This window comes from Eptesicus fuscus, chromosome 19 (genome assembly GCF_027574615.1).
Source record: "Eptesicus fuscus isolate TK198812 chromosome 19, DD_ASM_mEF_20220401, whole genome shotgun sequence".
NCBI lineage: Eukaryota > Metazoa > Chordata > Mammalia > Chiroptera > Vespertilionidae > Eptesicus > Eptesicus fuscus.
Window position 1 is genome coordinate 53,756,658 of NC_072491.1, and position 14,041 is coordinate 53,770,698.

A 14,041-nucleotide genomic window follows, 5' to 3' on the forward strand; every position below is an offset into this window, starting at 1 on the left:
GTTCCAACTTGCTTCCCTTCCAAGTCTTCATTAGAACAAACATAGTCTTCCTGTCAATGGTGATAAACCGGAAATTCAAGAGGGCCTTGGGTCAGGAGGCCTTCTAACCTGAGAGAGATTAAAGTAGAAGAGATACCCAGTACTCAGTTCTTAAGAAATTGGTCCCTAGTTTCCATTGTAGGAAGATCTTGAGGCATTCCAGGGCCTATTGGAACCACCTACAACCAACTCTAGGTAAAAAAAGCTTTTCTTAAAATTCAAACCCTAGGAAGATTGTCAAACTTGATTTTATCAAAAGATTATATATTAAAGTGTATGAGACAGGAACATAGGCCAGCAAACTTCAGTTCCTATAATTAAAAGATGGTCTTTTTATTAAATACCAGATAAATATAACATAATTATTTTACTAGAAAAGAACTGACAAAAAAGGCTTATTTTCTTACTTCATTTGTCCTTGGGTGTGGACAACAAATGACACCAATTGGATTTCTCCCATCAGTCTTCCTAAGAACTTTGGCATAAGCTATTTACCCTCTGTTTATGGAGGCAAAATACAAATCATTGACTTTCAAGTGTCCTTGGTTTAGGGAAGACAGAGTTTTCTAGATGGTTGCAAACTGCTGTTTAAATATCTCAGTTTCCCTGTTCTGCTTGTCCTGGCTCACTGGCCTGTATCATTTAATTAATTTCCTTTTAACATTTCTCTTTATAAACTTCATGGACATTTTTACAACTTTCAAAAACATTTTTACAATTTCCAGAAATAATCACCTTTAGAAACTACCTTCTTTTTTCTTCAAAATGCATAACCATGCCTTAGTCCTTCCATTCAGCATTTCTACTCTAATATTCTTTCTTTTATAAAAATGTAATAGCATTCTTAGAAACCTTAATTTTTCAATGATTACTAAAAAGTAAACAGCATTTCTTAGATTAACATTTATGAACACACTTTAAATGCACTTTTACTTTCAAGAAAATATACCTTCAACAAAGTACAAGAGACCTTCTGTGATTAAAAACTAAGAGAAGGCAAATTAAAAAGTATAATATTATGTTAGTTTTCTGTTTTTGCCTTTCTTATTTTTATGTACCTAGACATTCAGAGTCTCTTTTAACAGCTTTTCTGCACTTCTATCCTTCCAGTTCTTTACCTTGGCAGTTTTCTTGAGAAGCCAGGCCAACTATTGGTGACAAAATGTAATTTTAATATTTCTTGGCCCAACAGGTCCTCAGGGTCTGGCCCAGAGTACTTTCTCATTTGATCTTTTAGTCTTGGTACAATTCGGAAGGCCCTTCTTCTTTGCCCTGCTGACTATTGAAGGCTTTATTTAGGTTCTGAGACCAGGGACCTGCTCCCCTAGTCCCTTTAATGATTAGTTCCCTGAGATCTCTCGTGTGTCCCCTATGGGCCTTGTTGTTAAGGTCCCACTGGGGATCCTGGGTTTGGAAATCTTATATCAGCTGGAAGCACACGAGGGCCAGCCAGGTGCTCCCTTTCCTGGATAGCCATGGCCGACTTTCAAATCACTCCCCCTGCTTTTAGTCTAGATAGTCAGCTGAGCCACATGCGTCTTCCAGCAGAGTTTTTAACTTTTTTTTTTTTACTGCTCCAACTTCTTTTGCAGCCTAGAAAAGCTGGAGGCATGTGGCCAAAGAGCTGGTTGGAGCATGCGGGGGAGGCTGGGATTGCAAATTGCCCTCTTGGCTGTCCCTCAGATCATCCCTGGGTGACATAGGGAGGGGAAGGCAGGACAAGGTCTCATTCTTGTCTGTGCTTGTTCACTTTTAGATTTTTATTGAAAGCTTTATATCTTAACAACTTTGAGATTCTTAAAGCCAATTATTACCTAATGCATTTTCTTGACTAATTTTATAACAGGGATTTGAATTATGCTGTTAACTATGATTGCCCTTTCTGTTCAAAGAAAGGACACGCTAATCTGGCTGGGAGTCCTATGCCTTCAGGACCACCCTTGGAATGCGGTCCATCCTCATTCAAGAACCAGCCATTCTCTTGCTGCAGTGCCCCCAAGGTCAGCCTTAGTTCTGCCTCAGCTGGCCAGCATGGGTTTGTGATGTCACAAGCAGGCACAAGCCACCCACTTCCTATCTCGGGCCACCCGCTTCCTGTTGCAGTCCCATCCCGGTTAATACCAATGCTGACAACTGGATGTTTAATGGATGTGATGCTGGATGGGGTTTTGCAAATTTCTCCATCCTGCTGAGTTCCACAAGCACCCAAGTACCGCTTCCCATTCTGCCGCTTGGAAACCTCCGGCTTCTTCATTTTTTTCTTTCCCCTCCTGCTTTGCCTCAGGTGGGGAAGATAATGGTTTGTTAACAACAAGCAGTCTTAGAACTGGCTGGCCTTTATTTTAATCCCCTGGATTGCAACCTTTACAAATGTTACACTTTTAAATTAATCTTATAATCTTAAAATTTTAACCAAGCACAGCAAAATCATAAATCAGGAAAGAGCAAATTAAATTCCCTAAAAGTAAGCCAAAATTGCATCACAGACATACAGACAGAAACTTCACTAGCTAATTAAACAAATTAAACAAATAACAGACATAAAACATCAACACACACTCTCATACAGGTGCACACAACACTAAAAGTTTACACCAAGAACAATGTCTCTGTCCCTGGTTCGGGAACTTGCCTCCCCAGAACCTCAGCATTCTCCCAATGGACTATTTTGGGGAATGTATTCCCTAGGCCTAGAATTTCTGTTTCCCATTCTCAGCAGATCCCCTGTGACTATGTACTCAATGCCCCATATTGAAGGTTTCTCCTACTCCCCGAGATCGGCTTCATCCCTCTCTGGCCGCTTCTCTCACAGGAGAATGGAACCACAGATCAGAACTCTGCACTCGCTTTATGTCCAAGACACATCCCAGTCACATATGCCCCACCTCCGAGGACACCCAATCACCAAAGTAGTATTCAGTCCATTTCCTACTTGGCTCATACTTGAGGTCACCTGATTGCCGCAAGTCTTGCTTGGGCCCTTCCTGCGTTGCTGGCTGACTCTCGATCCCGAGCTCATAGTTGTCACAGGGGTAATGGCTGTTCCTCATCACCAAGACTGCCGCAACTTGGCAGCGGGGTGCACCTCTTCAGGAGAAGGGTCTATTTTCCCTGTGGCGACAGACAGTATCCCGGATGAGCCCCCAAATTGTTAGAAATAAGGCGATCCCCCCAAGTCAGGGGTCCTGATAGAACACAAAACATACTTGGGAGCCAGGCAGCAAGGCAAACATCTTTACTTTTATGTAGAAGGGTGCACGCACTTCCAGACCATGTGTTCACAGTGCTTCACAGTGAACATGTGTCCTGCTTGGAGCTGCACCCACCTTTCTGGTCCCAGATACACTCCTTCTCCAAAACCGGGCTCAGACCTCTGCCAAGGGCCTGGCTTTGTCTCAGTTTAGAAGATGTCCTATGACTGTCTTTCCAAATACTAGTTTCCATGGAAACGGGCCCTGAACTGCCCCAGTGATGATGTGGACAGCCAGGAAGGCACTGTCCTTCCCCTGCTTCTTCTGAAGGGCCTGGCAATTGGGATAAAATAGTTTATTAGACTTGGGGTATTTCCTGGCATGTGATAACCAATAGAGACGCAAAAGAAGATGCCCCATGTTCTTCTCTGTGAATTCTTTTTTTCTCCCTATTACTTACGCTTAGGATAAAATCAAGTTTGCACTTCTTACAATGTCTTAGAATGTCAGTCTGAATTATTATGGGGCTCTTTAAAACCTCATTTTTAAATACAAATCAACTTTCTTTGCTGAACATTAATGAATCTGACCTTTAAAAATAATGAATACAATGTCATCTATGTAGTCCATACTAAATCTTTTCAATTAAAATTTTGTTATAATCCTCTGGGTCTTTTCATGTTGTGTGTCATTTTCTATGTCACCCGAGGGAAGGGCAAGGAGCTGACAGCATGTCGCCAGCAGTTTTTGGGTGTGGGAAACAGGACAGGGCGGAGTCAATAAAACCTGGAGACACAATGAGGAGGTGTGAAGTCTGTCCCAGGGAACTGGTATGACTTTTTCTAGTCAACAGTAATGTTTCAAATGAACATGTTTGAAAATGTCCTTAAACACAGAATTCCCTGGAGTTGTCGTCATTAAGACAAACATTTGCAGCGATTGTTAGAAAGACCAAGGAGAATCACTGCTGGAATGAGGGGTCCTCACGGCAGTGGTTTGGCTTTGACCTTGTAGCCTGACCTTCAACACAAGGTCCCTGCCCTCCTGGATATTATAGATGCTTCCCTGTGGCCTATAGAGGGCTTGGCTTACAGCCCAAGTGCCATCAGTAGATGAGTGGATAAAAGAGCTGTGGTACATTTACAGCATGGAATTCTACTCTGCTATACAATGGAAGAAAATTTTACCCCATGGAGGGACCTGGAGAGTATTACGCTAAGTGAAAAAGCCAGTCATAGAAAGACAAGTATCACATGATCTCACTCATATGTAGAATTTCAGGAACAAACTGAACTATCAAGCAAAAGAGAGACAGACTTATAGATAGAGAGCAGGCAGACAGCTGGGGTGTGTGTGTGAGAGAGGGTAGGGGGTGGGGAGAGGGTGGAGCATTTGAGCAAAAAAGAAAGAACTCATGGACATGGACAACAGTGTGGTGATTGCAGCAGGGAGATGGGTGGAGGTGGTAGAGGGCACAGAGGAGATAAAAGGTGATGGGAAATAAAATTTAAAAACCCGCATCCATAATAATATATATATTTTTAAAGAAAAAACAGAGTAGCACACACGGCAAGTGAAGAGGAAAGGGTTTCCGTGTGCTTAGTGCACCTCTCCTTGCCGCGACCTTGCAGTATTCCAGGCCTGCTCTGCACCCATTGGCTGGCTGAAGGAAGGAGGGTGGGCTCTACTGTCCCCACCTGGGTAGCAAGGCCATCGTTGCTTTGATGAGTGCGACCTCTGAGAAAATTCCCCGTCTATGCAATCTGCACCGAATTCTATAGACAAAGTGCACTTTTATATCTTCAAATAACTTTGTAATATCATTGTCTGGCTGTAAGGAAAATAGTATAAGAGAATATGTGTTACCATAATAATTTATTTAGGTAAATAATTGGTTCTTGACAGTAGCATCATCTCTCAATCTTTGTGTTATAGACTTTGAGTTCTGAATGTTATATGAGAAGAGGGAGATAACATATTCTCTTAAACATTTCAGCAAAACATTGAAATGCCACTTTTATCTTAAAGTATTTTTCCATTGTCTGTTGTTTATTTTTGCTTATGGTAAATGTTATCAATAGTTACCTTGTTCTTTTTAACTATAATTTTTACAGAGCTATGCTATTTTCCAGCTAATTATTTTAATAACGTAAATAATTTCTCTCATGTTGATATATACTCTTATATAACGTGAAATAAATAATTTTGAATAATCAAATTTTTTATTTTTTAATTATAAAAGAGCTGTGGTACATTTACACAATGAAATACTATTCTTCTTTAAAAAATCATGTGTCTATACATATGTTTTCTCTGTTACTTTTAGGGTTTGCAGAAAAAATATTGATATGCTTCAAAATGAACAAAATAAAAAGCCAATTTGAAATAGCAATTTTAATTTATGTATAACTAGTTGATTTTATTATTTAAATTAAATTATGTTGATAATTTAAAATGTTATGTAGATCAGGAGGTTTTTATTCCAATTGCTTTTTAATCAGTACCTGGGTAATTATAAAGGTACTAGAGGACCCATGCACGAAATTCATGATTGGGGTGGAGAGTGTCCCTCACCCTGGCCTGTGCTCTCTCACAATCCGGGATCCCTCACTCCTAACCACCCACCTGCTCGCTCCTTAATGCTTGGCTTGCCACTCCTTAGTGCTGCCATGGAGGCGGGAGAGGCTCCAGCCACCACCACTGCGCTCGCCAGCTGTGAGCCTGGCTTCTGGCTGAGCGGCACTCCTGCTGTGAGAGCGCACTGATCACCAGGAAGCAGCTCCTGCGTTGAGCGTCTGCCCCCTGGTGGTCAGTGTGCCTCATGGCGACTGGTCATTCCAGTTGTTCTGCTGTAAAGGTCACTGGGTTTTTATATATATAGATTATCCAGTTCACCTTCAGCTAGATCTTGGTTTTAGGGTAGCTTCACAAATTTGAGCAAAAAATAATGATATTAACAGCATGATTTACTACGTAATACTAGGTGCCAGCCATCATACTAAGTACTTTATATGCACTTAATTACACCACGTTGAGTATAGAATGGGGTTTTTAATTTTGCCATTTTCAGGGTGAAAAGCCCGAAGCTCAGGGATTGATGGAATTTATGGCTCATGTAGGACCTTGCTTTAACCCCTGCCGAGAGAGGAGAGTGCGAACCCCGACCATCGGGCTCGGGGATGTCACACACTCAGGGGCTGTGCCAGCCAGTGGGTAAACCATTGGCAGTTTGGCATTAGCATGGCAGGGAAGTCACACCACAAAGATCCGGAAATGCCATCTGAGGCTTGTTTTTCCCCCTCTCCCCCTCCCCCCTCCTCTGGCCCCCCTGCCTCTGGCCCTTCCCCCGTTCACTGCATGGGGGCGGGAGGGGGGGCTCTGCTGCCACAGTCCCACCAATGCTTCCTTCTCTGTCGATGCCAGGGGTGGATTCTGTCACAGGCCAGTGCTGCCTGTAGACTGGCATCCATTAAGAAACTTACCATTTACAGTAGGAATGTGTGAAATTCTCTTAAACTCACCATTTATAGAGAAGAATGTGTGAAATAATGAATTATCTCTTTTGTTTTCAGTGATAGTGGAAAGTGGAAATATAATTCCTTTCGTGGCTTATATTAATTCTGGACACTGTAACATTTATAGAGATATTGTAGGATTCGTGAGATTACAGCCAAAACGAGTGGTAAGTTTCAAATCTTCATGTTCTCTTTAACCTATTAACCTACTCCAGTGAATAAAGGATGTTGAACAGCTTTTCACTGCTCATTGGATACATTATTTGTGTGTCTTCCTTTGTGAAATTTCTGTTCAATGTTTTTTACTCTTTTTGGTAAGGTTTTTTTTCTCCCCCTCCCTGAGTTGTAAGATACCAGAATGTAAGATAATTTGTAAGATCTATTGATTGAGTTGTGACCAATATATCAATGACCAATGTGCCTAATGGCCAATAAGCACATTGAAAGATGCTTAACGTCTTTATCAGAAAAATGCCAGTTATCACCACAAAGTATCACTATAAGGTATCAGGTTGGCTGAAATACACGTAACATATGGCCCAGGAATTTCGCTGCATATTCACTCCAGAGAAATAAAGTGAACTGCCTACGCGAAGACCTACAGGAACGTCATTAGCCAGAGGCTAAGCTCCAGGGAGTCCGGGCCTGCTGCGGGGTGCTGTGGGTATGTGGCCGGGAGCACCCCACCTCAGGGAAAACAGGATGATGCCTTCCAGAACCTGCACGCAGGGGGAGAGGCGCGGACCGAGAGTCGGTCTGTGAGATGCGGGTTTGTGCAGTTCTCAGGGGCAGAAGGCAGCGGCGGGGAGTTGGGGCTGAGCTGCTGGCGGGTCAGGCACCTTCTCGCTGGTCCCTGCGGCCCAGCCGCTCTGCTGCGTCTTCGACCGGCAGGCTGGGACGCCTGGTTGTAAGAGGGACACACCTTCCAGGCAGATCTTGGCTTGTGACCCCTTTTAGATTTCCTCTCACCCTTCTAGCCTGATGGCTGCCCTGTTCCTTTCCCTACTTTTTCATCTTACCGCTCACCAACTCATCCCTGCGTCAGAGGTAACACACCAGGTGAGCGGTGCTTACAATGCGAGCCTGGGGCTTTGAAGAACGGAATGGGCCCAGCATTTCCCAAGCATCTTGGCAGATGCAAAAACGCAGTTTGCACTGAATGGCAGTGCTTCCAGTGTCCTCCGGCCGGAGTGGTGCACGGATGTCACAGAACTCACACAGCTCAGGAAAGGTGTTCTCTGGTCACACGAAGTTGCAATGCAGTTTAAGCACCACACACCAGCGGGCTTACGAGCAGCGCTCCTGGCAGGAGCAGTATGTGCTGTGGCCTCAGCGCTCACTCCCACCCTCCTCTCTCACAGAAGAAAGTCCGGAAGCTGGTCTACATGGGGCAGCTCCAGAGGCAGGAGTCCTTCGGGGAGCTCAGCGCGCTGCTGCAGCTGCCCTTCACCTGCACCGTGGTGGCCGGGGCGGAGGTGGAGGCGGCCGTCATCCAGGACAAGGACCTGCAGGGTAAACACACACTGTCTTCTTTTACTGTGACAGCTTCTATTTGTTGAGTACTTGACAGGAGGGGACATAGTTCATAGTCAAGTCAGGACACGTAAGTAAGAATAGGTGCGCCATGTTCCTTACAGACACAGCCTGTCCCCACTTCATATTCTGACTGTTTTAATGGTGCTCCTTTAGGAGATATTAGAACTATTTCAAAAGACTGATTTGAAATTACTGGACTATCTCTTCTAATTTCCCAGTTACTGTTAATAGTAGCACTCCCTCCCGGGCTGGTGTTTCTCAGTGGTTAGAGTGTCAGCCTGCACACCCAAGGGTTGAGGGTTTGATTCCCAGTCAAGGGCACGTACCTGGGTTGTAGGTTAGATCCCTGGCCTTGGTCAGGGTGTGTTTCTCTCCATCAGTGTTTCTCTTGTTCTATCTCTCCTGCCCTCCCTTCTACTCTCTCTAAAGATCAATGGGAACTGTATCCTTGGGTGAGGATTAACAAAGAAAGAAATCACAGCGCTCTCCTTTTCTGGAGCACTTTGCTTGTTTTGTTTTTTTAATCTCTAAAATTACTGCTGCTGGGTTTCTGGTTCTATACTATCCTCCAATGTACAGTCTAGATCAAGTGTATATGAAGACCTATAACTTATATTCAAGCTTTTATCTGAAAGTTTAGAATTCTAGTAACATTAGAAGAATGATCATGCAGCTACTGTGTTTAGCCCTCAAACATTATAAATACTCAAATGGGATATGCAATTCAGTATAAAGGATAAATTAATTTGGGTTAATCAGTCAAAACACAATCTACACTAATAAAAGAGAAATATGCAAATTGTCTGTACCTCTGCGGCTCCCACCAGCCAATCAAGAGTGAGTATGCAAATTAACCCAACAAATATGGTGGGTTAATTTGCATAAGCAGGTGCAGAGCGGGACGCCTGCTATGAGGTGGAAGGTAGGGGGCGGAGGGAGTTACAGGAGCGGCACTCCGGCCCTAGCGGAAAAGGCTGAAGGCTCCGTCCGGAGTGACCAGAGCAAAGGCCTGGGTCCCGAGTGCCAGAGAAAAAGCGGTGCTGGCAGCCAGGGGAAGGAAGGCCTATTGCATGAATCTTCATGCAACAGGCCTCTAGTAGGTTAATAAAAAATATAATTTTATCTACAATAAAACTAAATATGTCAAACATTGAATACGGACTAAATAAATGAGGAGAAACTAATAGAAATTAACATGGGTGAGATATTTGCTTCAAATAAATTCAATTAGAAAGATTTTGATGATATGACTGAATCTCCTTATCCTGAATTTCAAGTATTTTTTGTGTGTCTCTTAGGGGATATGTTCCCTTGAGCTGCTAAACTCTGCTTTGGCTTAGTTTCAAATTCATGTGTTCATGTTCAAAGTTATCAATTTGAAATTGCATTGATTAATTTTCCATCCTTCTGTGACATTGAGATACAATTCCCTCCTCAAAGCAAATATCACTTAAAAATAATTACTAGCTCCCAGTTAAAACGACAGCTTCTCTCTGGCGCAGCGAGGCCCTCTCCTCCTGGACTAATTACGTTAACTGGTGCAAGGCCAGTGCGCCGGGACGTGTCTGTGAAGTTAACATTTCACACATGAGGACCGTCTTCCACAGTGGCTGCAGCGGGGCCCTCCCATACCATCTGGAAACTAACCTTCCAAGGGCTGCGCAGTGGGAACTTGACCTGCGTTTTGCTCCTCACATTTTCAATTTCTTTCTACATTTTGTTCAGCTGGGACTGATGTGATGGAGCTACTGCTGTGCTGTGTGTAAATTAGTTAAACCTCCAACCAAAATGTTTTTGAGAACTCTCTTTGGCTTGTTCTTTATTTCTACATTCTAGTTATTTTATTGTTTATTCCAAAAAAGTAAAAAAAAAAATAAATAACTAAATAGTTTTACTGAAAAACTTACTAGTTAATTTTGCCAGAAGGGTCATCTTCACACATAAACAAAGATGATATTTCTATTTGCATTTTTCATATGACTTTATCCTGCTTCCATTTATTCCATTTCCTTTATCGTCTGAAATCTGAACCCACCTCTGTGAAATAGTGTAAGGCAGGGCCCAAGGGAAACTAAAAATATCAGGTTGAAGACAAATGAAAATGTTAAACTGAAATAAGAGACATGAGCAAACTCAGGATATGCCATCTTGCTATTGAGAAATAGTGTTGTTTTTAGCTGCTCTATTGCACGGGTGTTAGAAAAATAAAGGCAACTTCATAGAACTGAAAAATAAATAAATAAACAAACATTAAATAAAACCAATATGTTCCAACAGAATCCTCAGTCATATGTTGATTATGTTAGCTGAACTTTCTAATCTACCAAAGGTTGTTAAATAGAGTGATTTTTTTTTTCAGAACTGAAAAATGTATTACTGAAGGAATAAAGTCCATATCTTTTTTCAAGCATACAAGGTCATATTTTCTATTTGTTCCCATGCACATCATCATATTAAAGAGCCAATAGCATTTAAATGATCCAGTTTATCAACAACCATTAGTAAACTAGTGGCCTGGTGCAAGGACTCATGTACATTGAAAGGAAATTAATTAGAAGAAATATTTTAATATCGCTATTCACCCTTTCTCTATAATAGAATTGTCAGAGATGAAAGAAAATTAGTAAAATGTATATGAAAATAATATATAAATTAATCCTATGTTATAAAAGCCTAATATGCAAATTGACTGAACGGTGGAACAACTGGCAGAACGACTGGTTGCTATGATGCACACTGATCACCAGGGGGCAGACATTGAAGGCAGGAGCTGCCCCCAGCCCCCAGGCCCCAGGCCAGCCAAGGCGGATGCCAGCAGGCCGCCCCCCCACTTCTCTCTGCCTGATTGCCCTGTCGATTGCCCCACAGATTGGCCCCGATTGCCGGCCAGGCCTAGGTACCCTACCTGTGCACCAATTTCATGCACCGGGCCTCTAGTTAATAAATAAACAATAACAACATGATATAACAACAACAAAGACATGATATAAAAACAACACTGATACAAACAATGACTGGTAAATTGATTAAACTTATTCTAATATCTTCCTGTATACCACATTAAGAGTGAAAGCACTTTCAGAGTGCTTGACTAATTTCCCTTGTGATGAAGTATTTACAACTATAATTTTAACATCACATGCTCTTCGAACTCGAGAGAAAGCAACATACAACTGACCATGTCTGAAAACGGGTTCAGGTAGGAATATTCTTACTCTGTCTAGAGTTTGTCCTTGTGATTTACTAATAGTCATCTCAAATGCTGGCATCACGGGAAACTGTCTTCAAATTAATTTAAATGGGAGGCCAGTGTCAGATGGGGATAAATCAATTCTTGGAATCAGAGAAACCACTATCAACAATGACAGATGGAAACACATGCATGCAATTGGCACCAGCGAGAGCTTTATATGTATCATGCATGCACGAGTAAATGTTTATTTTTAAATTGCCAGTGCGCGTCCTATGTACCGGCTAGTTGGTTGGTCTGATGGTCTGACGGACAGATGTTGGTCACTTAGCCTTTTATATATATACTAGAGGCCCGATGCACTAAATTCGTGCAAGGGCCTTGGCCCCTGCCTGCTGCTGCAGTGACTGCCTCTGCCGTAGCCTCCACCTGCTGCGGCTTCAGAAATAAGGATGTCTGGAAGGACATTTGGTCTAATTAGCATATTATGCTTTTATTATTATAGACTAGAGGCCCAGTGTAGGACATTTGTGTCCTGGGAGGGGGTCCCTCAGCCTGGCCTGTGTTCTCTTGCAGTCTGGGACCCCTCAGGCCTAAGCCGGCAGTCGGACATCCCCCAAGGGGTTCTTAGTGCTGCCCGGGAGGTGGGAGAGGCTCCCACCACCACCGTTGTGCTTGCCAGCCATGAGCCCTGCTTCTGGCTGAGCAATGCTCCCCCTATGGGAGTGCACTGACCACCAGGGGGCAGATCCTGTGCTGAGTGCCTGCCCCTTGGTGGTCAGTGCGTGTCACAGCGACTGGTCATTCCACCGTTTGGTCGATTTGTATATTAGGGTTTTATTATATAGGATAGATACCTAATGTGAGCAATGCATTCACCATACCTATACCTGGGGATGGTGAGAGCAGAATCCAAGAAGCAGAAAGGCCACATAGAAGCTCACTGCTTTCCCTGGAGAGTTACTCACAGCTTCCTCTGTACAACCGTAGAGGAGACGTGCAGTGATTCGTTTTGCAATGTTTACAACCACCTACAGAGTGGTTTCTTTGTTTACTTAGTTCATTAACTTCTAGAAGATAAGAAATAACCTGTTTTGTAATCTTTGTTCATAATTCTCAGACGTTACCTGAAGCATCTAAATAAAAATTGAGAACAGAGATATTATTAAGTTTAAGCAAATATACATATACTTTATTTTCAATCAATGCCACCAGGGATGCAGTTTATTGGGTTATTATTTTTATGAAAGTAATATATTTCTGTCCAGGTGCAGAACTGATATCTTAAACCATTAGATTAAAATTATGCATACCAGCTATGTTAATTTTATTGATATCTGAAATTCTCATCCCTACCATTAAAACAAGTGTCCTATTCTTATAATGAGAAAGAATTGCTTTTTATATTAAAAAATGAATTACCTTTGTTATTAGTTATATCTCAGTCAACCATGCATGATTGAAAAAAATAAGGGATAGCTCTGGATTTAAATTGTCTTTCCTGAAAAGAATTCCACATCCAAGGTGACAAGGGTACCGTGGACCTAAATAAAAAGTCAGTGTATCTCCAGCAAATGGGTTTATTCCAGAACAACAGGGAATTGCACACTGGGAACCTGCAGCCTTGGCAGCCAGAGGGTGTCTGTCCAGCAAAGGCGGGAGTGGTCTGTAGAGGGAGGGGAGGGGAGGGGAGGGAGGCATATTACGAACAAGTCCTTCCCTTCAGGCCCTGTGATGGGTGAGGGTTGAGAGCGCCTCCTTCTGCCCCCACTTCATTTTAAATTAGGTTTCTGTTCACTCATTTATTCACTCATAATCTGAAAATGTTTTCAAACAGGAAGAATGTCACAGACTTTCTCTTAATCAAAAGCCTGAGGAACCACATGTTTACTGGAGATGGGTCTATTTTTGAAAATTACATTTTTATTGATTTCCGAGAGGTATGGGAGGGAGAGAGAGATAGAAACGTGGATGAGACTCATTGATCGGCTGTCTCCTGCACGACCCCTTATTGGGGATGGAGCCTACAACCCAGGCATGTGCCCTGACCTGGAATCGAACCAGCAACCTCCTGTTGTGTGGGATGATGCCCAACCACTGAGCCACACCGGCCAGGCATGAATGCATTTTTATCGAAAAGGTCTACTTCCCAGCAGTCAGCATTCCTCCCCTGAGCCCAGGCCCGTCCTGGGGCCTCGTTGGAAACAGTGTTGAGCGAGGAGCTTACACGCCTGAGCAGTGTCCCTCAGGAGACAGGCCTCTGCTCCCCCTGTGTTTTTTGCTCTGGTTTTATGATAACATTTTGGTATAAAAACACATTTCCAAGTTAAAAATAAGGTGTGACACGTCAAAGTATTTTTTTTCTCATGTTTCTCTTTCACTCCTTACTACTAATATTAAAAGAAAAAGTGAAAATTAATTAAACAAAATGTTTGTTTTGTTTTGGGATTTTGGACCAAGTCTTGATTGGAAACAAATTTATTTCATATACTGGTTTCTTGGTATATTATTTTACACAACCCCCAGGGCACCCCTATGGGCTGCCGGTGATGTTCCTTTCTGTGAGTCTA

At 42.6% G+C, this 14,041-nt stretch overlaps 1 protein-coding gene across 6 annotated transcripts in view; it reads left to right on the forward strand.

The window, feature by feature from the left end:
• CNBD1 (cyclic nucleotide binding domain containing 1) overlaps window positions 1–14,041 on the forward strand; it is a 222,372-nt gene that overhangs the window by 149,439 nt on the left and 58,892 nt on the right. For 5 of the 6 annotated variants that reach the window (XR_008554555.1, XM_028137827.2, XM_028137828.2 and 2 more), the window contains exons 9-10: window positions 6,803–6,912; window positions 8,107–8,257. The exons of the other annotated variant lie outside the window; for it this stretch is intronic. Coding sequence is in view for 4 of the 5 variants with exons in the window: in XM_028137827.2 (XP_027993628.2) it covers window positions 6,803–6,912; window positions 8,107–8,257 (261 nt within the window). In the remaining variant the exon portion in view is untranslated. The remainder of the gene's footprint in view (window positions 1–6,802; window positions 6,913–8,106; window positions 8,258–14,041) is intronic. 6 annotated transcript variants of the gene reach the window in all.